Source organism: Anabas testudineus, chromosome 7 (genome assembly GCF_900324465.2).
Source record: "Anabas testudineus chromosome 7, fAnaTes1.2, whole genome shotgun sequence".
Taxonomy (NCBI): domain Eukaryota; kingdom Metazoa; phylum Chordata; class Actinopteri; order Anabantiformes; family Anabantidae; genus Anabas; species Anabas testudineus.
The window spans coordinates 13,440,297-13,464,540 of record NC_046616.1 but is presented as its reverse complement, the minus strand read 5'-3'; the positions used below and the strand labels follow the sequence as shown (position 1 = coordinate 13,464,540).

The window sequence follows — 24,244 nt, the reverse complement described above, 5'->3', positions numbered from 1 at the left end:
TGTAATTGTACACAGGGCATCCAAATATCCATAGACGCACACACTCACACACAAACAGGTGCACTTCATTTCAACTTTCTTGATGTACAAATTGTTTGGTAGTCAAATATGTGAACGAGACGGATCAAAAAGACAAGTAGTGCATGAAAGTCTTTGCAAATAAAGAAAAACAGTAAAATCAGACGAGCAGAAAAACTAGAAGAGAGGGGAGCCTTCAAATAGTTTGTAATTATAACAACAACTGAGCTATCTATAAGCGCTTCACATGGAGTTAGAAAGAGCTTAAGTTGATCAATTGATTTCATTCCCCTGAGCACCGGTGAGGATATTACATGCATAATATGCATTAAGTTAATTTTAGGTCAACTTAGTATTAATTACAATGGATTCAGAAGGAATTAGCTTATATGCATTCATTTAAAATGTAATGTAAGATACTCTGTATGTCGCATATGTTCTCTCATTTCTCATGTCACGCGGCTCTTCTGAGGAAAACTCTAACCGCTGCCCACGTCAGCCAAGTTGTAATCGAAGACAATACAGAAGAAAGGAGGCTGACAATAGCGTCATTCATCAAGAACTAATACATCACTACTCAATTCGGGATGTTTTATCAGAAAAGAATTAAAGTAACTTATCTTATACAAATAATAACTTTCTTATAAATGTTTGTTAATGATTTAGATGAATGTTTAAATCAATAGAAAACATCTTTAATGATTTTCATCACAGGAAATGACTGCTTTAGGCAGGGGAAGAGAATAATAAAGGTGAGGAAAATTCCAACTTGCTCAGTGTCAGCACTGTTACTACCTGTGGCAGCAATACATTTCGAGCTGAGTTATTTTGGTTTTATTGTCCTCACATTTACCATGTGTTTGTTTGCGAATAAGTGCGGCACAGCTGTCAGTCTTGTGAACCAACCGTACATCTTCAGGGAGGAATTACAGAAGAGCACAAATTCATCAGAAGAGAGTCACACTCAAATGCTTTCGAACTAAATGTCAGGTCTGAACAAACAATGCGCTTTGCCTTTCATCAATTGAGAGGCAAATGCTGGAGCTACCACAGAACGAAATTGAAGCGATAACTCACCCAAAATAAAGCTCTTCTTTTCACCTTCACCTCATCCTTATAATTCACATTATGTTTTTCTCTCCACACATTTTCATGCTACTATTTTAAATTGTTGTGTATTTCTAAGTGAATCTATTATTCAGTAGAAACTGTGATGAAGTAACTTTAGATTTTTTAGAAAAATCGTCAGCATGCACACCTGCTGCAATCATCCTCTGTGCACATTACAACCTGTAACTTGAAGCACGGGAACATATTTGCACAAGAAGATGAAAGAGTCTCTAATAAGGTCAACCTAGCACACTTCTCAGTAGGAACAGTGGACATCGGAGACCGTTTTTTGTATTCATAGGTTGTACAGTCACATTGCTTCATCATCACTGTCCTCATCATCAGCCCAACAACCTTCACAAGTGCACACCTATTTGCATTAAAAAGATGCACACATCTGAAGGTTTTGTTAAACATTCCACTTTGTACTATTTTGTTTAGAGAAAGGCGCCCTTAATGGGGTGTATTTTGTATAAATGCAAATTTAAAATAAATTGGGTTCAACACGTTCTCAGTCCAACTTGCATGTAAAAGCATTCTTATAAATTACAAATAAAACTTTTCAGTGTGTGTACTGTCAAAAGTTCCTCTTCAGACCTTCATGTTTGAACTTATATTCCTCTTTTCACTTGAAAAGAAAATCTATGAAAATATATATTGTCTGGAGAAGATTAACGCCTGAATTTAAAATATATATATATCCAAGCAGATAGGGGTGAAACATAAGCTGCAGGCATGAAATGAATTGTTGTTCTAAATTTTGTTTACACTGCCTCTGACATGGAATCATATTAAGTGTTAAGTATGCTCAAGTAACTTTAATTTCTCAACTTTGCTATTAAAAATAGGGCTGCAGTTTATATCCAAAAACTTATTGGGTAAAAAGACTCTTTCATCCAGTTTATAAAGTGAGCCAGTAGCATATTTTTGGCTTATTAAAATAAGAGATGGGGCAAAAATTAGGTTAGCTCTAGGTGTAGAGAAAAAAAAATGCATTATCTGCCCTGGTATGGAATTATAATATGAACAATTATCATATGGCCTGCTCGCCCCTCTATTCAACTCGATGAAATATTATTGTGTGGACACAGAGATCCACCACCAGAACAAAGGCGTTCCGAGTTGTCTGTTGGAAAAAAAAAAAAAAAACAACAGAGAAAACGAAAGAAGGATAGAAAGAAAGCTCAGACTTCGAGGTCACACGAATTAATGGGGAATCTTTCTCTTTCTGGGCCGCTGACCGGGTCATGGTTGTCCCGAGGCAAGACAAAGGTCAAGAGGTGAGAGGTGAACTCTGGTGTAACTGCATATATTAGCTTGGCCTTGCAGCCCTCATGTCCACTCCTGCGTCCTGCAGAGGCGCAGTTGTCTAATTATTATAATATTATTATTGTACACTCGCCAAATTGTAATAAAGTCACGTTACGTTCAAGGTTTAGGCTATGCAGACCTAATGAAATCATTTAGATTCTAGCTTTTTCAATTATATTTATTTCTAACATCCAGCTGCTTTAAGTTCAATGGCTTTGTTATTATCAATATCCGTTTTGGATCTAGGGACCTTCATATCCAGTGCAAACACCGCTAATTGAAAGCCAAACAAAAATATTCCCCTGCATAAAATTAATGTAGTTGATGGCCCATATCTTGATATTAAAATAGGCATTAACATGACAGAATCGTATTGCGATCGCGGGAACATAACAGTGTTTAAGGGCCGAGTTTACCATCATTTACTTTATATGAGATGAGATGTGAATCTGGAAGGAATATTTAGCTGCTCGAACTGCTGGGGCCACAAAATTTATTGGTTGATCTGCAAAACAGCACAGACAGCGTTTTATTGTCTGCTCTCCCGCATGAGTGTTCAAGCTAAATTATCATTTTCTGATGCATGTGTGGTGGTAATAAAAGACGCAACAACTCCCGGTCGTGATATTTCTACATTCCATTAACATGCACTTACAGATGCATGCAAATGCTCCCAGATTTGTGCCTCAAATAGATGGATCAACACGGATCGATACTCTTAATACGAGCGATCAATAAACCTATCAGTCAGTTATGGCATTTTAATCTTTCCGTGGGACGGAGGGAAAACTTCGAATCGGACAAATGAAGAACATTAAAGCAGGACTGGAGGAGTGCTAAATTAGCATGATAATAATCTGCTCACATCATAGTAAAATGCACTTTGCACATAACAGGTGCATCTGACTTTTTCCTCAAATTTGGGCTGTTAGAGACAAACTAAAAAAAAACAATAGTCCAAGAAATCTTCCTAACGCAATGCGATTTGGTGGAATGAAAAGTAAAAGTATCTAAAATTGTGTTTTGTCTCTGTGTCAATAAAATAAATATTATTTAATACAGACATAAATAAATAGTGACTAATTATTAAGTAATTAATTTGTGTCCTTTTAAACAGAAGTAGGAAGCACGTGTCCTGTTGAATAAATATATGGCCCAGTCAGTTCCTGAATAAATTGTACAGAAAACATAAACAAATAGTCTGCCGCCGTTTCTATGGACAATTAATATAATTTTGTATCTCCGTTTACGTTGTGTAGATAGGAGCGCAATGGAATGACTTGAATTTTAATATTCAAATCAGAGCGTCAGTCTGAAGCCGGGGAGAATGACAAATTGATTTGACCCGTTCTTGCATGAAGAAACTTGCCATTGCGCTCCTTGCGATAAACATCCATCGTGGTAAGCAAATAAAGGTGAAGCCTGATTGAAACCGATGCAAACGCGAATCAAAACATCTGCCGGCTGCCGCTCTCGCCGTGGAAAGCGTGACGCGGCGCTTGCGGCTCAGGAGTTCAGTTGCAGATGTAATGGAGAGGTCGGTCCAGGAGAGGAGCAGGTGTCCAGAGTGTCGGGGTGTGCGTGCGGTGCCGCGGGCCCCCGGTCTGGGAGCAGCCCGTCTCTCTGTAATTTCTTCTGCTTCATGCGTCTGTTCTGAAACCAAACTTTCACCTGCGTCTCGCTGAGCTGCAGGGCGCTGGCGACCTCCACCCGCCTGGCCCGCGTCAGGTACTTGTTGAAGTGGAACTCCTTCTCCAGCTCGGTCAGCTGCTTGGTGCTGAAGCTGGTCCTCGAGGCCCCGTTGACCAGAGGATGACCATCCTTGGAGACGCTGCAGCTTCCAGCCTCAACAGCACCGAATCCCGAGCCAACAGTACTGAACCCACAGGTCATGTGCACCCTGGCTGGGAACAGAGGACATGAAAACAGTCGTCAGCAAGATCAATGAGGTTACCCACAAAAGAAGCACAAAACCCTTCCAAATAAATTATCCACGCCCATATCCAGGAAATAAGATGAAAAATGATCCCAGAGTTGAACAACAATACTTATATGATAAACTTTGATCAGCTCTGTTTACATTTAGTTCTAACTTTTTTTTATATAAATCCTCAGGGAAATAAACATCCTATGGGAGACTGTCTTAGTAATTTGTGTAATCATGAGAAATATACACTGAATATATAATCACAGGTTTGTTTGGTACGGAGTAGTATTGAGTATTCAATATGCCTAAAATTATTTTTAAGAAACTTAAAAAAAAATGTAAGAATTGGCCCCTGAGCCATTGTTGATTTAAAGTCTACACTTGGGAGCGTTTTTCTGTCTGTGTAACAAAGATGTATTTCACCCACTGAGGTATCAACTTTACCAATAGCCTATAGGCACATTGCAAAATCTTCTGGTGCTGTAAAACGGGTGCACGGGGAGTTATGTGTTATCTAAAGGCATGGACATAATAACAGAAACACCTGTGAATTATCATGCAATCCATAGCAACAGCATCACAAACGACAGCCCTGAAAAATGACCGGAGATTCGAATCTGCACCTCTGACCCCGAGAGATTTCAACATTTCACATTTATTGCAGGACTATTGTGCCTGATTGCACTATACGGGCTATTGTTAAGTTTTAAAGTGGTGTCCAGGATATCCTCGCCAAAATGTCGAAAACATTATGTTGTTGCATGCTGCAGACGTATGTGAAAGCAGTCAGAGAAATGTTTGGCGATTCAAAACAACTTTACAGTCCATTAACTGTATTCATCAGAATCATTAATAATTTGCCTTTAGGCCTTCTTGTGTCAATGACAGTTTAACAGTTTACAAATCCTTTCAAACACTGCATTAATGACAAATGTCTCCATTTTTTTCCTATGAGGTTTCTGGGTTACACATTAAAGTATCATCTGTGCTACTTATGTGCAATGAATGACAGGAACCACAGCTATATCTTGATTTTTCATTGCTGACATTGTGGGTAGTCGCTGTGTGTGTCTTTGCCTCTGAGAAAATGTGCTGCTGCTGCATAATGGAGTCAGTGTGCCAGGTGTAGTGCAATGTCTCCCACCACAATTCATGGAGAGGAAGGTTAACAGGCCTCTAGCCACTTGGAAAAGCATAGCAGATGGAAAGGTCAGTTATAGGATAAATGTCGACATCTGTGTTTTAAGAAAATGAATGTCAAGGTAAGTGAGCCTGAGAATTAGAGGGCAGCGAATATGAAGGACCAATACAGAGGAACTGTGCGTAATTAAGAACTCCAAGCTTTCGCTAGTGCAAATCACATGCACATTCTGATTAATGGCGGCAAAGATAATAGAATTGATGCCAGCCAGAGAGCATAAAAGAATCAAACCAAATATTTGAGGAATGACTTGCACGCTTAAAAATAGCCAGCCAGCAGAGAGAATGGAAGGGCTTTCCAAGCCAAGGAGAGGGAAGAAGAGAAGGGATAGATCGATACACATTGCCTCAGTCATCTGGGCATCCAGCCCACAGTAATTCAGGTGCTGTCAAAGCATAATTGAAGAATGACGCACTGGGAGTATATACACTGAGCCAGGAGATCGGGTTACAGCAAGTCTGTGGAGGCCTTTTCAACATGAATACGCGAGACTTTGTTTTGTGCCAAAACCAATACAACCTCCAGAGGAAAGCATACTTTCACTAATGACTCTTTTACAAGTTACACAGTAGCGCTAATGAGTTACTCCTACAGATGATCCCCTTCAGAGAGATAGAGAAAAAGGTTACAAAGATACTAACAGTGCTGCCGTGAGATGCCTTTGTGTGCGTGGGAGGGTGTGAGCAAATGGCTTTCTCAAGTGCATGGATTTGGAACAGATGAGTGGTTAATGCGCTTTATGAATAAAATGACTCCTAGACCAATCAAAGGTGTCGCTGTCACCTTTTGCCTCTCTCACAGCGGCATCATTAGAAAGCTGTGTGTGTGTGTGTGTGAGCGCATATCATTAGCCACTCATCTGAATTTTTAGGAGTTTTTGTAGCTTGTTGCTTTGAAATATTTTGTGACTTGCTTTTCGTGCACACTGGCTCCGTTTGCAGCATCATCAGAAATAATGAGTAAGATCCACATTATTTTCTGAATTTTGCAGCAGTTTTGTTCTCGCTGTATCCCTTGCAGTGCCTTTTACCACAAACTGTGGTCTGCTCTGGTCACTGAACATTTGGGTCAGCAGCACCCTTACAGCAGATTGAGATTGTGCTGTGGAGGAAAAGAAAACGATTGGACCACCACTGTTATAACATGTCCTAAATGTAAAATGTATGAAACCAAATGCAAGTGCAGTGGCCTGTCAAACATTATTGATCCAATAAAGAATCTACATAAGTTCCTATAACTCACACACATTTGAGGATTGATAGGCATTTCTCACATTGGTGGGCTATTGGTATTTTCTAAGCTTGGGATATGTATTCTTCTGTGGGCTCTCTGCCCAGAGCTCATCAGTCAGAGAAATGATGATCTGTGACAGCAATTATGTTAAAAAGGTGGACACATGTAAAGGTGCTGCAAACTGAAATCAATACACAAGAGCTTTCATTACAAAAAGACAACTAATCAATACCCAGGGAGCACTCCAGCTTCCAAGAGTAAGTTTTACTCAACTTCCTGTGAGTGTGGACAGGCAGCAGTCTGTTGCATTATTCAGAGGCCACTGGTTTGTAAGGGCAAAGGTAAATAATTGATTGTTTTCTGGGTTGGATATGCAGCAATGTTAAGAAGGCCCTTTCCCTTATCACCTGCTCCTCCTGTGTACAGTCTATATATAACAATGCTTGTAACAGTGGGTGGAGCAAACATGTTAAATCACCTAACAGGCTGACATTAACATGGAACCGTTAAGGAAATAGTAACCGAGCTCTCGTGTGCATATTCAAATGTGGTGTTGGGTAAACAGCTAGAGCTTCCCTTCTTACGTTTTGATCTGATTTTAAAAAGTAGTGGCAAATGTTCTTCACTCAAGCTTTTGTTTGTTGGTGACGGAGGAAAATGTTCACGGTGACGCACAAACACGTCAGCCACTTGTTCTTTTTGTTTTTTTTTTTTTTATTTTTTTCCAGCTTGAGGAGCAAAACTTTCTCAACTATGAGCGAAAGTTATCCAGAGCTCAAAATCAAACATAAACTCGTTTATCCTGAAAACATGTCATGTCTCAAGGTTACTTTATCGCTCCTCTCGTGCTCAGTCTTCCTTGACAAAAACTTACCCGCCCGGTGCTGACTCCTCTTCACCCTCATCCACTCAAAAGTTTTACTCCTTTCATCCATATCAGCTCCGTTGGCCGAACTTCCCACGGCGATGTGAATCTCGGGGCCATTACGAGAGTAGATTTGAATTTGCTCTGTTAGTGATCCCAAAAAATGTCGCGTATAGTTATTTGACGCGCAGTATTCGCGTCCTGGAGACACGTCCGCGTCCTGCCCCTGCTCCTTGCACCGCCAGGGGACACGGGACGAGTGGGGGCAGGCCGGTGTGGAGAAGTCCTCGAGAGTCTCACACGGTGGAGGAGGAGGAGGAGGAGGAGGGCTGTCCGAAGAAGTGCACAGAGCCAAACTGTCGGAGAAAGTGAAGTACCGAGGATGTGGAGAGTTAAATCCTGAGGCAACTTCCAAGTCCAGTTTCCCCTCCTCTTCAAGACTGCCGAGTTCAGGATGAGTCCTGCCGCCCAGGTCCCGGCTGATGACCTCTTTTGCTCGGCAGCAGCCAGTGAACAGAGGGCTACTCTCCCCTTCGGCCGTTAACTCTTGATAGGAAGTCATTATCACCTCTCCCCTGCATAATCATTGGACGTTGTTGCACTTCATGCCCGGCCTCTCATGCATCCAGTAACGCATGGTCAGGCGCTGGACGACCGTGGGGACATTCCTCAGAGGAGAAACAGCAGTCCCTGATTGATGGAGATGACGTGCCCTCCTGGTCTCGGCCAATAGCTGGACATCTCTGTCATCAGGGAGGACAACGGTGATTAAGCCGAGCAAGCAGGTTTAAGTGAAACTGACTTAAAACTCGTGTTCAGGCATAAAGAATAGCAGCATGCAGGCCAGAGCAAAAACTGCAAAACAGCTTTTTAAAGTTCACCATCAGCATCAGCATCCTCATCATCGTCACCAGGCTGTGAGGGGCCTTCACGGGCCTCTCACCTATTCAGACAGGTAGGATATCAGACATGTCTGCGTCTCACCCAAGAGAAATTATGTTCTGGGTCAAATTCTTGTAGAGTGATTATTTTTCAAGAGAACAATGAAAAGAGCTTCTCCAAAGCTGAATTAGCATAATATAAGCCTACATTGATGTAGGTAATGGATTATGCTAATTTGTGAGGGCTTCTTGAAAAAAACTCCAGGCCCTCTTTAGCAAAGGGCTTAGGTCATGTGAAAGGCACACTTAATGGGTTCAGAGGTCGTGACAGCTGGTATTTAGAAGTTCAGTGGCAGCAGATTTGTAATTAGCGTCGCACAAATACAAAACTGGCTCCGAGCGGAGATCAAGAAGTTGTAGCTGACAGGAAAGTCGTGTTTATATCAGGTTAAAGTAGCTCTTCCGGACTGACTGATCCCTCTGACAGGAATAAAACATGTTCATTTGAGCTCCTCAAAGACCCCAAATCGGTTTTTTTTGGGGGGGGGGGGACTGCGCTCATTTCAGGACACCTGTGTGTTTATTCAGGCATGAATCACCGTGTGATGCTTGTCATGCATGTGCAAACAATTGTAGAAGCTGCTATTTAAAACTGTAAAAGTGACAAAAAACTGCAAAAATGCCCCCCCTTCACCCGTCCACATGCTTTGCACAGATGAGTTAAAAATAATAAATACACGCACATGACTCGCAGAGGCCCTAAAACATGCAAACGGTTCAAGTGCCCTGAGTTTGTGTAGAGGATCTAGAGAAACACAGCCAGCAGCACAGAATTGAAAATGTCATGCAGCAGAAGTTTGTTGACCTACTTTCAAATTCACGCATCACTGTGTGGCTCAGCCTACTCGCATACATTTAAAATAATGAGTAGTGCCACTGTTAATGTCTAATGTGTTAACAGTTTAATTGTTTTACTATCAAACTGTGGCGAATATATTTTGTCTGATTTCCAAAAAAAAAAAAAAAATCATCAGACATTGTAAACTACAAAAAAAAAAAAAAAAAAAAAACACCACAAAAACCAACAACAACAAAACAAAACAAAACAAAACAACTCACCACGTGATTGGCTTGGACAGTGTGATGTTAGCATTACACTGAAAATATTTTTTTATTTGCATTATATATTTTTCCTGTCCCTGTACGTTGAAAAAAAAAAGTAGAAAAGAAATAATTAACACAACACACCTATTATTCTTATTATTATTTTATTATTTTTTATTATTTTATTATTATTGTGTTGCAGCTCACATTAATAATAACAAGTATTAATAACCAAGGACCAGACACGAAACTCCCACCACTAACATTTAATAAAAACTTCGGCTTAACCACTATCTTTTTATGCTCTTATCGTTTTATTTTAACATTATTTCCTATGTCTTTTAAGTCTGCAGTAATTACAAAATAATTCGGCGTAATGAACAACTTCTAACTGCATTCTTACAACACAGAAATATGGTCCCAGCTGTGGGAGTTAATGGGATTCTACAGGCAGCGATGTGCTGAATGACTGAGTGCAATATATCCCTTCTCTCCATGCATTTGCATGGTGCACTGATCCATCTTCATGTCAGCTCGGAGGTTACTCAGGGTTCACGCGCTAGCTTGTTTCTCTCCTCCACACTCAATAAATAAATCTCTGCAGCTTTCTGTTTACCGCCTGAATATAAATTTGTTTGCAGTCGATCGAAGACCTGTGCGGAGGTATTAGAAATTGTATTTCTGTAATGGCTTTCAGCAGAGGGAGGGGGGGGCGGGAGAGGGGTTGCAGAGAGGGGAAAAGAAGAGAAAGAAAAGGAAGGAAAAAACAAAAAACAAAACAGGTGTGAGCAATCTCTGCTTTCCCATATGCAAACGAATTAAAAAATGCAGCAGCTTCAGCCTATTACAGCCACTGGATGCATTCAAATTACATTTAAAACCAAGTAACCTTTTTATCTTGTAGGACAAGAACAGCAATAGCGGTTGTTTTTAGAAGTGCCATATGTTTGATTAGCATATTTGACGTGTTGTTCCACATCACTGCCCAGCACCTTTTATGCAACAGAAGTTATATGATCACATTGAGCACAAAAAGCAAGTGATCTTTGTCTCAGGGTTCTTTTCTGTGGACAGCTTGTTTCCCCTAAACCACAAATTTTGCAGAAGATGATTTCAGAAATAAGAAAGAGAACAGACTCACAATTTTGGGTGAAACAGATCCTGCAAATATAATTCGGAATATGATTCCCCTCAAACCAAACCCTTCACCCAATCTACACACAACATTGCCCCCCTGGATACCCTCTTAAAACGCAGGGCAGGCGTTTTCCATCATGCTCACTATTGTCTCTATTGTTTTGACTGCAGGTGAAGTAAACATAGCAGCACTTGGGTGGCTGTGTCAGGCGGCAGGAGGAGCCGGAGAATATTGACTGGTGCTAATTTGTTTTGCATCCATGCTCTGATGTGTGTCAATAGGCAGCCGAGGCCCTGAGATCAGCTTGGCCGTGGCCGGATTACCTCCGCGGTTTGAAATGAACCCTCACGCTACAGCCGCTGTTGACACCAGACCCTTGTCTCGCCCTACAACATTGTCAAGCCTCATTATATGTCAGCTCCTGACCCTCACAAGGCTGGGAATTAACCAGTGCTGACAGACGACTGTCACCACCAGCCCAAGAGGTCACTGCCGTTAATGCCGTTCCAGAAGGGGGAAGATGACAGCCACCTATGCCATGTTTATATGGAGCTCAGAGTCATCAGTGGGGCATCATAATAGAGCTGTACTATGACAAAGAGAAATAAAGCAAGAGAAAAAAAGAGGAATAGAGAGGAAGGGTCAGAGTGGGGCTGAAGAAGTAGCAGAGAGAGATATTCAAGTGTGGCACATTGACCGGCTGAAAGATGGCTATCTATATGATTGATAGAGCATGTCAGCGTTTTTCAAATATTGACATTTTTGAAAAATAGTGATGTCAGAAGTAAGGTTTAGCTTAGTCTATACCCAGCCCACACACAATCCAGGGAATACCACTTGAAAACAAAACAAAAAAAAAAATCCATCCACTCACAGCGTGAAATTCTAATAATTGCCCTTGCTTTATAGTTGAATGGTATGAAATCTGTCACAGTACATGAACCATAATCATAAATCCAATGCAACTACTGTGCAAATGGCCAGGAACATTACAGATAACTGCATTCTGCACAGGCTCAACAGTGTGACAATGAAGCAATACCTTGCTAATATGAGGACTTTTCAACAATAGCCTGTAGTATGTACTGCAGCGCTTCACAGCTTCAGTGAGCCAAGAGGCTTCGAGTCGGCAGAATCCCAAACATCATGACAACAAGCCATCAGTCATCTTACCCCCAAGCTGCTGTGCACACTTGTGTGTTTCCGGAGTTCTTACTGTGGGAAATGAGCAGGGTTAAACATGAAACAGGAGGAAATGTTCATCATTGCAGCACATTCTGAAATATTCTCACTCATACGGCTTTGTTTTCGCTGCAGGGAAAGAGAGGAGGTGGTTTTTAATTTTTTTTTGCTTAAACATCCCCTGCTTGTTCACAATGAAGATCAGTAGTCTACTGTGCATGGTAATTATGGTTAATAGGAAAATGCTGATAGAAAAATGACACTGCATTAATACAGCACTAATTTTCAGTTAAGGTTCAGGAAGGAAAATGTCAACATTGGAAAAGTGAAAGTTAAAAGTTTAAATACACAAGATAATGGCTGTTTACAAAATCTAAATATTATTTATATACATTATGTATAATGATATATTTTATTTTTCATACCACTTTAAGATAGTTGAATCAGATTATTCCTCATTGCTAAACAGTTTCATATGTACAGTTTTCAAATTATTATTCAAACTCCATGATCACTTTAATGTCATCTGTGAACAGATCTCTGCAAAATTCAATGGACATGTTTGGTATCTTCAGAAACTTTGTACTCTCAAGTAAAATTTAAAATTTAAAAGAAAAAAGCTCTTTTGTTACACAGTATAGTTTTGTTTTCACTGGAGCACTGATGTATGCTAGAAAAAAAATGACACTGGTAGGATGTGGCTGTTTCTACTGGAGTTAATCATGGGAGCAGTAAAAGAAAAACGTGAAGACGTCAGTGTTGTGTCAAATGTTTGAATTTCTATCTTTGTGTTGTTTTTACTTCCTTGTTGTTTAAAGTCCTGCAGCACAAAAACAATCTGCAAACTGGTTAATGATCAAGTAAACTCTCAGTGTTATTAAACAAGACATGAAATCCTCTTTTTCTATGCATTAGCAGATATACACTCTGCTGCCGGTTTCATTTAGCAGAAAATTAATTGCCATGTTACAATCTATGTAAATTCTTCCTTTATAAAGGTGAAAAACAAATTGTGTTGATTCAACTTTTTGTTTGAGGAGTAGCTGTTGAACTTGACTTTAAAGATGATTCTAGTACCCTGGCTGGGATTGACAATGAATCCACTCTTTCTATAAAATGAACAAATACTAATAAATGACCACATGAATTACTAGAGTACTGTATTAGTTCATTCAAGCTGTGCCTAATAAACTGGAAATTGAGGATAGATGATGTATGTGTGCATTCCTTCTCCTTTGTCGAAACATCACTTAGACAAAGACGTGCACATGTTATGTTATCCTGAATAGTAACAAATCCTTTGTTAGTGATCGCTGTAAGAGGTACGGAAGTTGTGAAACAGCACAAACAGGACTGGCAAATACTCATTTGGGATCTGAGATGCAAAGTAAAGTAAAATTCAGCTGTATTTAATCATGGCTTACAGCTGGGTCTCTGAGACCCCAGACACAACCAATTTCTGGAGCGGACATCATAACTCAACTGGCAATGTACAGTATAGAAAAATATTGTTACAAGCAAATATAAAGTATAAAAGTGTCAGCAGATAAAATGATGACACGTACATTTCTTGAACTGATAGAAAGAGGGCATTGTGACGAGGACCCCCGATGGGGTTTAGCATTTGCCTACACTGAATATTTCCAATATTGGATTTACTTGCTAAATATTTACATGTTGCTAATATCATTATGTCTTTGTTGTCATGTTAAAAGTTTCCCACCAGGCGTTTTGTGCCAGAACAAACGCAAAAAGTGAGCATTGATTAGACTGTGTGTGATGAAGCCGTTGGGTGTTGAATAATTCTTGAGTGATCGATAATGGTCAACATGTGACATTTAGCATGGTGACTGTTGTGATTACAAGTTCATTCATTTATCCGGCGCTCCTCAGAAGGAAAAGTGCGCTGCAGCAGGTGACTCCCTCACTGTGCACAGCGCCGCTCACCACAGCTGAGACACTTTCATCACCAACTTACCTTTTTATTGTCACCGATCATCCCTAACTGGGAAGCATTTAAAATGTCATTGATCTTGATAATGCCGTGCCATAATATGACAGTAACAGTTGTATGAGATTCAGGAAGTCAAATTTCCAAGATTGATGAGTCGTAGCAGTTGAGTTATAATCCATCTACCTGAGTAATGCTCAGACTCTGTTCCACGTGAAGGAGCAGACAAATAAATAAAACCCATAAAGGTGACACAGGAAATTGATACTTAACAATCATCCTCAGCAACAAGCACCTGGAGAGACTGGTGGGCAGCAGTTACTACTGTGAAGGGAAAAGGCCGAGAAGGTTAATAGGTCATAAAAAGAAGAATATCTCCAAAAGACCAGCATAAAAGTTCAGGGTTTTACTCAACAGTGGCTTAAAGTATTGGATTTAACTGTCACTTCTGGGAAGGTTTTACTGTGAAACCTTGGCCCTACAGATCAGTCGACGTTCATCTCTTTTAAAGTTGTTTTTGTTACCAGGTAAAATCAAGAGAGGCAGTATCAACATGCAAAATAGAATTTCAAACATTTAATAACTTTCTGAAGTGTGTTTCTAATTTCCTTCTAATGGCACTGATGGTAACGTAGATTGTTATGTGACTTTTAAATCACTACATGCTAAGAATACAAAACTTTATAGCCATCTTTTTATGTGCTATTTATTTGCTTTATCTACTGTATAAACATGTGCTTTGGAAATAAATACATCTTAAACATAGAAATAGCACACAGAACACACAGTTTTCAAAGATGTTTCTGTGCATTCAGAGAGTGTGCCACTTTATAAAAGTTTGTGAAACATCTTGTTGCCACTGATTTCTGGTTTGTAAAGTAATTGCACGTATCTAAAGGCATATTCCCCTAAAACAATATAATATATGATAAAATAACACAGACATTGGTTGTTATTGTTGTCGTTTATTTCCATATATGAATAGAATTACCTCCTCACATACGCAGGACTGGAGTGGACACCTACTGTGATGGTAATATGATGAGCTTCAGGCTTTATGTTTATGAATTCAGATTGATAGATGAATGGAAGATACTTTAAGCAGCACTTCTTTGTTAAACTAATTCTTTGTTTTCACAGCAGCTTAAGAAAATCCTTGATGCATGGAGCATTTTTCAAGTCTAACCCCAAAATCAGTTTCACAACAGCTGCAAATGGGACAGTGGAACATTAGTCACTGTAAAGGACATGACGTAAAAATTTGGAAATTAATGATGGGCCGTAACCAAAGCTGGTTTCATGGCATCACGACTGGCATCATTTATCACTTCAAAGATCAACTTAATACATCGCTCTAATCTGATCAAAGCCCAGAATAAAGAAAAGCATGTAGGGATTTTCAGCTTTGCAGATTCACCCCACCAAAACAGATGTCTTCAAATGGGGGAGAGGAGTCAAGTGACTGAGAAGTAAATAATGACTTAAGTTGCTAACTAGGAGCAATGCACTGTGAGAACAACTGGCTAACTTAATGTTGAAATGGAAGTAGACTGTTCCTCCTTGCAGTGGGGCCCTTGAAAAGGGGCTTTCCTTGACCCTTGGGGATCCTCCTTGACCCTATCCACAGAATTACTGCACTGCAGTGTGTGGATCCTCCTGGTTTTTAGTGTCTGGAAGGGGAATGCGGTGAGGAACCAGAGGTAAAGGTCCCATTGAGCCCCGGCACCATTAACACTATAAATCACTCTGCATATGCAAGAATCTCAGGAATCCAGCACTGTCTGCTTCTTCTTCCTCACAGTTCCCTCCTTTCTGTCTCTTTGAAAGCAAACATATTTGCAGGAGAGAACTTTTTCTTGCTTCATCTCTGCTTCCTTTCTGTCTCTTTGAAAGCAAACATATTTGCAGGAGAGAACTTTTTCTTGCTTCATCTCTGCTTCTCTCTGTCTCTTGCCCTTTATTACTTTTCCCTTAAATTACCCAGCCATCACCACCTCTCTGGTGCAGATCTTGCTTTATTTTATTAAAAATTTCCACAGAGTTGTAGCAGCTATATAGCTCCCCCGATACTTAGTGAGACTTGCTGCAAATGGTGTCAAATATTTTACAAATGACAGCTGATTTAGAGACTGATTAGGTAATGAATTAGAGGCAGGACTGCATTCTATACAGGACCACAAGGGGATCAGCTTCCTTGTTACCTTTTTCATTTCATAGTTGTCAGAAGTCCTTTTTGACAGCTCATTTGCAGTAAGGTCACTCATATAAAACTGTCAGCAAATGCAGTTTTGTTTGGAATATTGATAGTAGTGCTCGATATTATGGAGTTAGAGGAGGTTTGCTGCTTCATCGTGAACATTGTTGTCTATCTTTAATGTGGAAAACTGTTGAGACCCAAGAGAACCTGCATGTGACCCACTTCTGTCAAATAAATGCATAATGCGCCGTGTGCGCAATTTAGCTCGGCAAGAGTCAAAATTTTAAATCAAAAATAGCAAGACGAAAATACCGTTTCCATGACAGCGTTTACATTTGAGAATCCACATCACAATGGCAGAGTTGATGCCAAAGTCTCCACACTGCTCTTTAAGATAACATGTTGTGATTAGTTATTGAACCTCATTGGTTGTTGGCTCATTGTTGTGGCTTATGGGCTGCTGGAAGGGCTTCTAAGTTACACAGCTAACATGCCCCCTGAGAGGAAAGCCAGCCCCAACTTGCAGCACTACAATTTGGCTATTGAAGAGGCAAGGGTTGGGAAGGAGGAGGCAAGAGATCTTGTCATGGTGCCCAATGGGTTCAGAGCTTGTGGTTGGAGTGCTGGAAAGACTGCCTTGTCTCAGTGATTAATGGTGGGGAACACAGAGGCAGGAGAGAGGAAGAGGCTTATGTGGTAAGACCGTGCAACTTGAATGCACAATACAGTAGAGTTTTCAATAAATCTAAAGCATGCTTTAATTTGATTGCAGAATCTTTCTCATTTTTTACCATTTGGGATCTATTCCAGGAGCTCTTAATCAAATATACTGAAAATAAAAACTGCTGGAAAAATGTAATTCTAATCAGCGATGAATAGGATAAACACTGCACATGAGCTACAGTTTTCCCAAATGCGTTTATTAAGCATGTACAGTATATGACATCTCAATTAATCAGGAGAAGTATCAAAGATGTGTTGCATCCTTTAATGTCTTTAACAAAAATATAACATCATTCAGTATGAACATTACTCTGTCCATTTCACAGTTAAAACATTTTACACAAAGACCTGCTTATTACAGCACGTAATGAAAAAGAGGCCTAATGAGACATTTACAAAATATGACAACCACTTCGCTATTATCTGCCAACAGAGGAGAATAGAAAACTCACTCAGAGTACGAGTCCCACATGCATTAAACATGCAACAACAATACAAATGTAACAGCCAAAAAATTACACCAACAAACATATTAATTGTTCAAATGTCTTGTGCATGTTTAATAGGAGCAGCAACTGTGAAGATCTGCTGTCTTCAGTCACCGTGCCTGAGAAACACAAATGATATGACTGTAGCTTTCTATTAACTAAGACATGTTCATATAGTTTAATTAAAATGTTCCATGACTGGTGAAAGGATGCGTTAAGGAAATCTCAACCCTGGGACGCTAATCAGACATCTGCCAGTCTTTCATAACTAAGTGAAAGTGGATGTATCATTGAGATTTGATGAGCACAGGAGGAATGGCCATTATGGGGCCCTAAGGCCAATTTGAAATGCCAGCTCGGTGATGACTACCTACACTGGTACAGGAGGGCGCTGGACCATTTGCTACAGATGGAAGTATGCAACTAACATGGGGAGGGTCTGCAGGGTGAATGCAGTGACCATTCCTGCCATCACTGTAAGGTCCAAAGAAAGAGGAGGACATAGGAGCGCAGTCCACTAAGTGTGAGTCTGAGGAGGAAGAAGATCTGATAACACAAGCTCCGGGATATGTCAGGTGCTCTGCGCTGGAGCCGGTGGAGGGGTTGCATGGAGACCACTGGGATGAACTTGGCACATTTGCATACCTGTTTTCTTTCTTGTACCTCATTCTGCGGTTCTGAAACCAGATCTTGACCTGGCGATCAGTGAGCTGCAGCCCAGCGGCCATCTCCAGCCTCCGAGGGCGACACAGGTAGGGGCTGAAGTGGAACTCTTTCTCCAGCTCCAGCAGCTGGCTGTTAGTGAAGGCTGTTCTCTCTCTCCTCACTCCATGCCTCCCTCTGCCTGAGAGAGCAGCCGCCGCACCACCTCTGACTGATGCAGGAGGAAGCACATAAAGAAGAGAGGCTGTTTAAAGCAAGTGCCACATGTCTGACAAGTCTATCCTGAAATGTATAACCTCCACATGGAGGACTTCAAGTGCCAGTAAGACCCATGTTAATCCTTAGCCAATCAACCTGAGACCAAGTAGGGCCCTCGGCTCTTCCTGTGTATTCAGTCATGCTTGAGACACTATACAAGACTGGCTGTCTACTGTGTCATGTGTTCAGGGAAAGTTACCTCCCGAAGAAACAGTCTGGGGGAAACATCTGACGCCACTACGACTGTCTGACAGGCCACATTAATCACAGTTACACTCGGAAGAAGAGCTGTCAAATCCCCATCTCAGTCACTTAAAAGGTACCTTGGGACCACCACTGAAAATAACCACCATTAGAGATTACATATGACATGTATATGAGCATTACCAGGGCCCTGTTGATAACAATATAACATCCCGGGGTTAATGGACACTTAATAAGGCCTGTAGTGACCTTCCAGAGGAAACTGCACTCCTTCACAGTGCTTCACCAGACGGGGACACTGTGGGTTCTTTGCTAGGCTGTGTTGTTTATCTATTGCTGTGAAAATATTCTTTTTAGCAAATCAAATGAACAACAAAACTGCATTTCTATTCTATATATTTTACATTTAGATGTTCTCTTTGTGTAATAGTATCCTTTATTGTTTTGTAAAGTGTACTTGTGACAATATGCGATTCTATAAAATAAAATACTAATGAGAACAGATGTTCAACTCACAGTTTGAAGTTATTCAATCACTGTGATATAAAACAACAGAACATAAAGTGATTATATCAGCCCATTAAGAAATATTCATTGCATCAGTTGTAAAAGTGCATTTGAAAATATGTTTCTTGTACAGTCTATTGCTGCAGCTGTTCTGGCTGTGACAGGAGTGGAAGAACAAAACTGCTGCAACACTTATTTAACCTAATAGAAGAGAAAGATCAGATTTGCCTGCTGTAATGCATGATAAATAGCGCAGGTGACGCGCCAAACATATTGTTGACTTGTTGACTAGATATACAGTTACTGATAAAGGGTAAAATATGAAAACTGTGATGGGGTGGTTTTGTTTTAATTTCTTTACCATATTAAGGTCAGATATCAGTCTTTGATTTGTTCTTTCAGTGCACAAATGAAGAACACTCTCATGGCATGTTGACTTATGGGTTAACCTCATCAGTCAACATTATGTTGCATGCTCAGTTAAAGCTTTATAAAGTCAAATATATTAAGTCTATAGTAAACAAAACCTGAGTTACCAGATTGTTCGGAGTCAGTTGTCCGTGGATTCATCCAGGGAAAAATTACTCCTGAGTGGCAGATGGTGAGTAAACTGCAGCTCCTGCTCTTGATGTCCAGCTTGCCCTTGGCATGGCAGTGAACCAGAGGCTCCAGTGGGCTCTGAAACTGTTCATCTGGGTTCAACCTGGAACTGACATGAGCAGAGGAGGTCATGTTTTTCTGATTAAGTTCTGTTTCTTGGCCTCCTCCATCTCCACCTCCTCCTCCTCCATTGTATCCCGCGTTTAGTTTTGGCACTTGTCCAGAGCTCATAGCAAAAATGTTGCCATGCAGCTGCAGTGGGAGGGCAGACTGTTGGGGGTCCATGGACCCAGTTCATCAAACCGCCTCAAATAAAATCAGGAATCCCTCAGCAGCACTAAAGACTATGACTTCTATCTGTCTAATAACCGATCACAATTAACCTGAATGTATAAAGGCATGCAGGGAAGAGCACTTGGAGTAACCATGTGGAACATTTGAATAATATTTACCAGAAGGGTGCCGTAGTCACGTGTGGTCGCCCTCCAATGACTGAGCTCTGGAGTTGCAAAGTAATCCGCTGGCAACTTGGGGCGCACGAAGAAGCTTCTGCGCTATTTCTTCAGACAACATTTCTAAGAGCAGCCTGTGTTTCCTTACCTAGGGATGAAAAAAAAAAAAATCATATCACGGAATATGAGCTGACGCCAACAACTGTGTAATCAGTGTGAGGGAGAAAGAGGGAGACGTGTTTATATGGAGAGAGGAAAAAATGGCCAAAAAGGGGGGAGACAGACAGAGATGACATGTGTGGTGAGGAGCGTCTCATTAGAAACCGAGTGTTGATTTCCTGTAATGTTGTAAATCTCAGGACAGGACGCGTTTATTAGAAGGAGTCGCCGCTTGCAGCTGCACATCCTGAACTTTTCCGATGGTAGGTTTTTATAAAATACAACGCGAGAGGAGTTCGTCCCACGCCAGGCTGCGTCTATGAGCTGGAATAATTTACTGCATAATAACCCGCTGTCGACCAAAACTCGTTTCTTCTGCTGAACCTTTTTTTTTTAAACGTAAAATGCTTGAAAATAAATTATTCCATAGTATATTTTTTAATTAAATTAAACAGTAAAACAATTCTAATGAGCTACTATTCCCGTGTTTCCATGCTATCACCGCTTTACTGTCATTATATGTGCAAAGCTGCATTTTTTTCATTATTAAAGAAATTAATCCAATTATTTCTGATAATTTGGTTTGCAACTAATTTAACAGTCCATTATAAATCGGCGGGCTTCCCTTTAAATAACAGCATATGTTTATAACTGTCGGAGTGGAAGTGAAGCTTTGCCTTAATAAGATTCACTGGGAGTGGTCAAACAAAGGCTTGACAGTCATTGCCACACAAAGACAAAGGAGGCAATCATTAGAGATTTTTTCTAAAGGGCGATTCATCGCATTTGCATTAATCAGGCATCACTGTACACTATCAAGTGTCCCTGTCTGTGGCTCTGTGAGGCAACAGACAAACACTGGACATTTTGATGCTAGACATCCTGTTTGCTGCACGGCTGCATGGACAAAGAGTAGGGGGAGATGTTCAGTGTGGAGCTCTCATGGCCGCCTGTTTGTAGTTACAATGCAGAGCACACCACAACACCAGGAAACTCGAGAGGCTAAAAACATTTCAATAAAATATGAATTTTGCAACTTCATTTAAAACCCCCAAAATAAATAATTTGGGGCTAAAAGCTGCATCAATTGTGGCCTAACCGAGTTACACTGTGGAAAAAATCTCATAAAACACGATTGCTTAATTTTAACAATGCACAAATGTATGCAAAGTGAATAAATAACTATAGAATAATGAAGCTATCACAACATTTTAAATAGTGCGACCAAAAAAAGTAGCTTCTAAAAGCAGAGAGCTCTGCAGGCAATAATGTTAGCATACTCTGTATCAATCTTAGTTGGACCAGGTTTTAGATATGAGTTCCTTCTGGTGTTTCACTACAACAAAGCTGTCGAGAAAACCCTCTTTGGATGTCTCTCAGCGGTGATGGATTATGCACTCAGGGTTGCATAGCTTGGAAGGAGAGGAGCCTTCCCCCTTTTCCGTTTCACCCCTGCTGCTGCCACCATCACCGCGGTTTCACCTGAAGCCCCAGAGAGGAGTCATGTCCTTGGAGTTTTTATTTTATTTTAAATGTTTTAAAAGGCAAATTATTATTTTTGAACAACGACGTAATGCAGTTGCAGCCACTTCAAATCCAGTGACACTGTGGCCAGGATTCCTGCCAGCCTGGCCATTAACATGTTAATGTTACAGAGGTTGAATACATAAATAAAAATTATTATTATTATTATTATTATTATTATTATTATTATTATTATTATTATTATTATTATTATTATTATTATTAGACCCGTGATTTGGGCAGTACACATCAGCACTGGCTGAACTGGGGGAAAGTAATTAAAACTGGTTTGTTTTCTTTACCTCACACCCTTGAACACACTCTCTGAATTGGAGATAGAATCTATGATATACTAGCTCAGCAAGACCATAATTTAGCTCCTCCGCGCCTTCACCACAGCTCTCCGTGAACTCTGTTTGAACCGCCTCAATGGCAATAAATCATTTTTCTCTCTCACACAAAAGCGCGCCGGTCGCTCTGGGTGTCAACCCTTTTACAATTCCTCCTTACCTTCTGCGCTCTCTCGCCTGCTGACACAAACAACCAAGGAAATCGTCGATAAACTTATATTTTTCATACCAATAACTTGCAGAGAAAACGGTACGGGGGGCGTAAAATGTCTGCAACTGCGCAAACGCGGAAAATCTAGAGGGTGCAACACAATTCTCGTATTGTTTTATTTTATTTGTCCAATAAATTATAGGCTGTATTCTTTACACTTAAGAAGCTTGGTTTTCAGAGCTCTACAACGCACGGATCAGTTCGTGTATTTGCAGGGGACAGAGCTGAGCAGATAAGAGGAGACTGAGGGAGAACTGAGGAGAAGACGTTAATGGGCAGAGGATGCTGTCGGTTAAAACGGTGCATACAAATGGCGCTGTCTTGGCAGAGCAAGGAGAAGATTTATGGGCCCGGTGCCCTATATTGCTGTAAACAATGCAGAGTGAAATGAAAGGACTAGAGTTTGCAGACTGCACTTCATAAGTGAGGAAAAGACACACATTGTCAATTTCCCAAACAAGTCCTGACTTTTGCATAAGCATGTGCATTAACATAGAGTATTAATTTGGGCCTGTTGGATACAGCCCACTGTAAATCCTGGCCTGTCTCTGGAGAGTGCAGGCAAACATAAATCCTGCAGCTTGGAGTCAATGAGGTGCTATCTGAAAGTCTAAAATGTAGAAATAAATTCTATTTCTTTATTTATTTTTCTCAGGACAAATATTTTTTTCTGAATATTTATTTACTTAAAATGAAATAATGCTGCACTGTAAAAAAAAATAGATGAAAGTACTGCCAGTTTGTATGCATGTTAACTTAGGCCGGAACTTTGTTTGTCAGGCTCATTTTTATAAATTAATAAAGAGGGTGAAAACAAAATGTCTATATGTTTAGATGTATGACTGGCCTGTCAGTCAGTTTGTGGGTGCATGGCAGCAGGTTTCATTTCTGTGGGGTGATCCTTTTGTTTTTATGTTCAATCATCTGTTGCCTTTTGTGTAACAATGAGCTGTGTTATGTGTAAATATAACCCCTGATGCTGCAGCAGCTGCCCTTAAACTACAAGATGACTGTGGTAAGGATGCAACTGGTGGCCACACATACACACCGGAGAATCATTTGCAGAGAACAAATCAAATAAAAAGCACATTTTCACTTAACCTATACATAATTGTGGATCTATAGTCTCAGCATTCCATGTTCAGATCACTTTTGCTAATGAAAAGTGAATAACATAATCATAACTCAATCTAGTGACTGTCTGGGCCCCGGGTGACACCTTGAACGGAGGAAAATGACTGTAATTTCTAAGGTCCTCAACGATGCAGCAAATAGGCTAATGAAATATTTCTCACCGAGGCGTTATGATGACATAAAGTATTACTGGCAAGTCTACCCAGCCCATCATTTCCTGTGTGATGTGATGCTGAAGTCTACAGTGGGATGTCAGTGTGTTGATTCAAGCTGCTTTGTCGTCTCCTGCTTGAAATGTTTGCCAGCACTGACAGTAAATCACTTAAACATGTCTGATGGAGTTTTAAAATCTAGTTTTATGTAAATTAATTGAACTCTCCCTCTATCATACACGCACACATGCACACAAAGAAGAGACATGGCGCATCTGCTCCCAGAGTGAACGGATGGGAGAGATTTACGGATTTATGACACACCCACTGCTGGTCAATGCGAGAGCGTCTCGCTGTCCCTGGAAAATAGCAGCGTGACCCCTGTTTCAACTCTCAGCCTTTATGCAGCTGCCATGGATGCAGTTTAAACACACTACACCATAACAATACCCCGGCCCAAGACCTTTCATTACAAACTAAAGTGGCTGAAGAAGACACTCACCTGAGACGAGTGGAGAAACGTTTAGACTTGTGCAGACAATAAAAGCAGGTAATAAACCTCGCCACCGTCAGAACAGCTGATCATTTCTGTGTCGCATTTGCTCTTGTTCAAACATCTCGATGGCTGTTTGTGTAAAGTTTTTATATCTTCCAAGAGAGAGTCCTCGCCTGAGGTGCTCATAAATCACAGGGAGCCTGCA

General features: G+C 40.5%; 2 protein-coding genes across 2 annotated transcripts; both read right to left on the bottom strand.

Moving 5' to 3' along the window:
* Positions 1-3,945: 3,945 nt before the first annotated feature.
* Positions 3,946-8,227, bottom strand: hoxc1a (homeobox C1a). The gene is made up of 2 exons (XM_026367592.1): positions 7,675-8,227; positions 3,946-4,343 (listed from the first exon to the last, which is right to left on the bottom strand). The coding sequence occupies exons 1-2, from the start codon at positions 8,225-8,227 to the stop codon at positions 3,946-3,948; spliced, it is 951 nt and encodes a 316-aa protein (XP_026223377.1).
* Positions 8,228-17,548: 9,321 nt separating this feature from the next.
* LOC113167582 (homeobox protein Hox-A1-like) lies at positions 17,549-19,846 on the bottom strand. The gene is made up of 2 exons (XM_026368336.1): positions 19,498-19,846; positions 17,549-18,173 (listed from the first exon to the last, which is right to left on the bottom strand). Exons 1-2 carry the CDS (start codon positions 19,844-19,846, stop codon positions 17,662-17,664), a joined length of 861 nt encoding a protein of 286 aa, XP_026224121.1. The 3' UTR covers positions 17,549-17,661.
* Between the last annotated feature and the right edge of the window lie 4,398 nt (positions 19,847-24,244).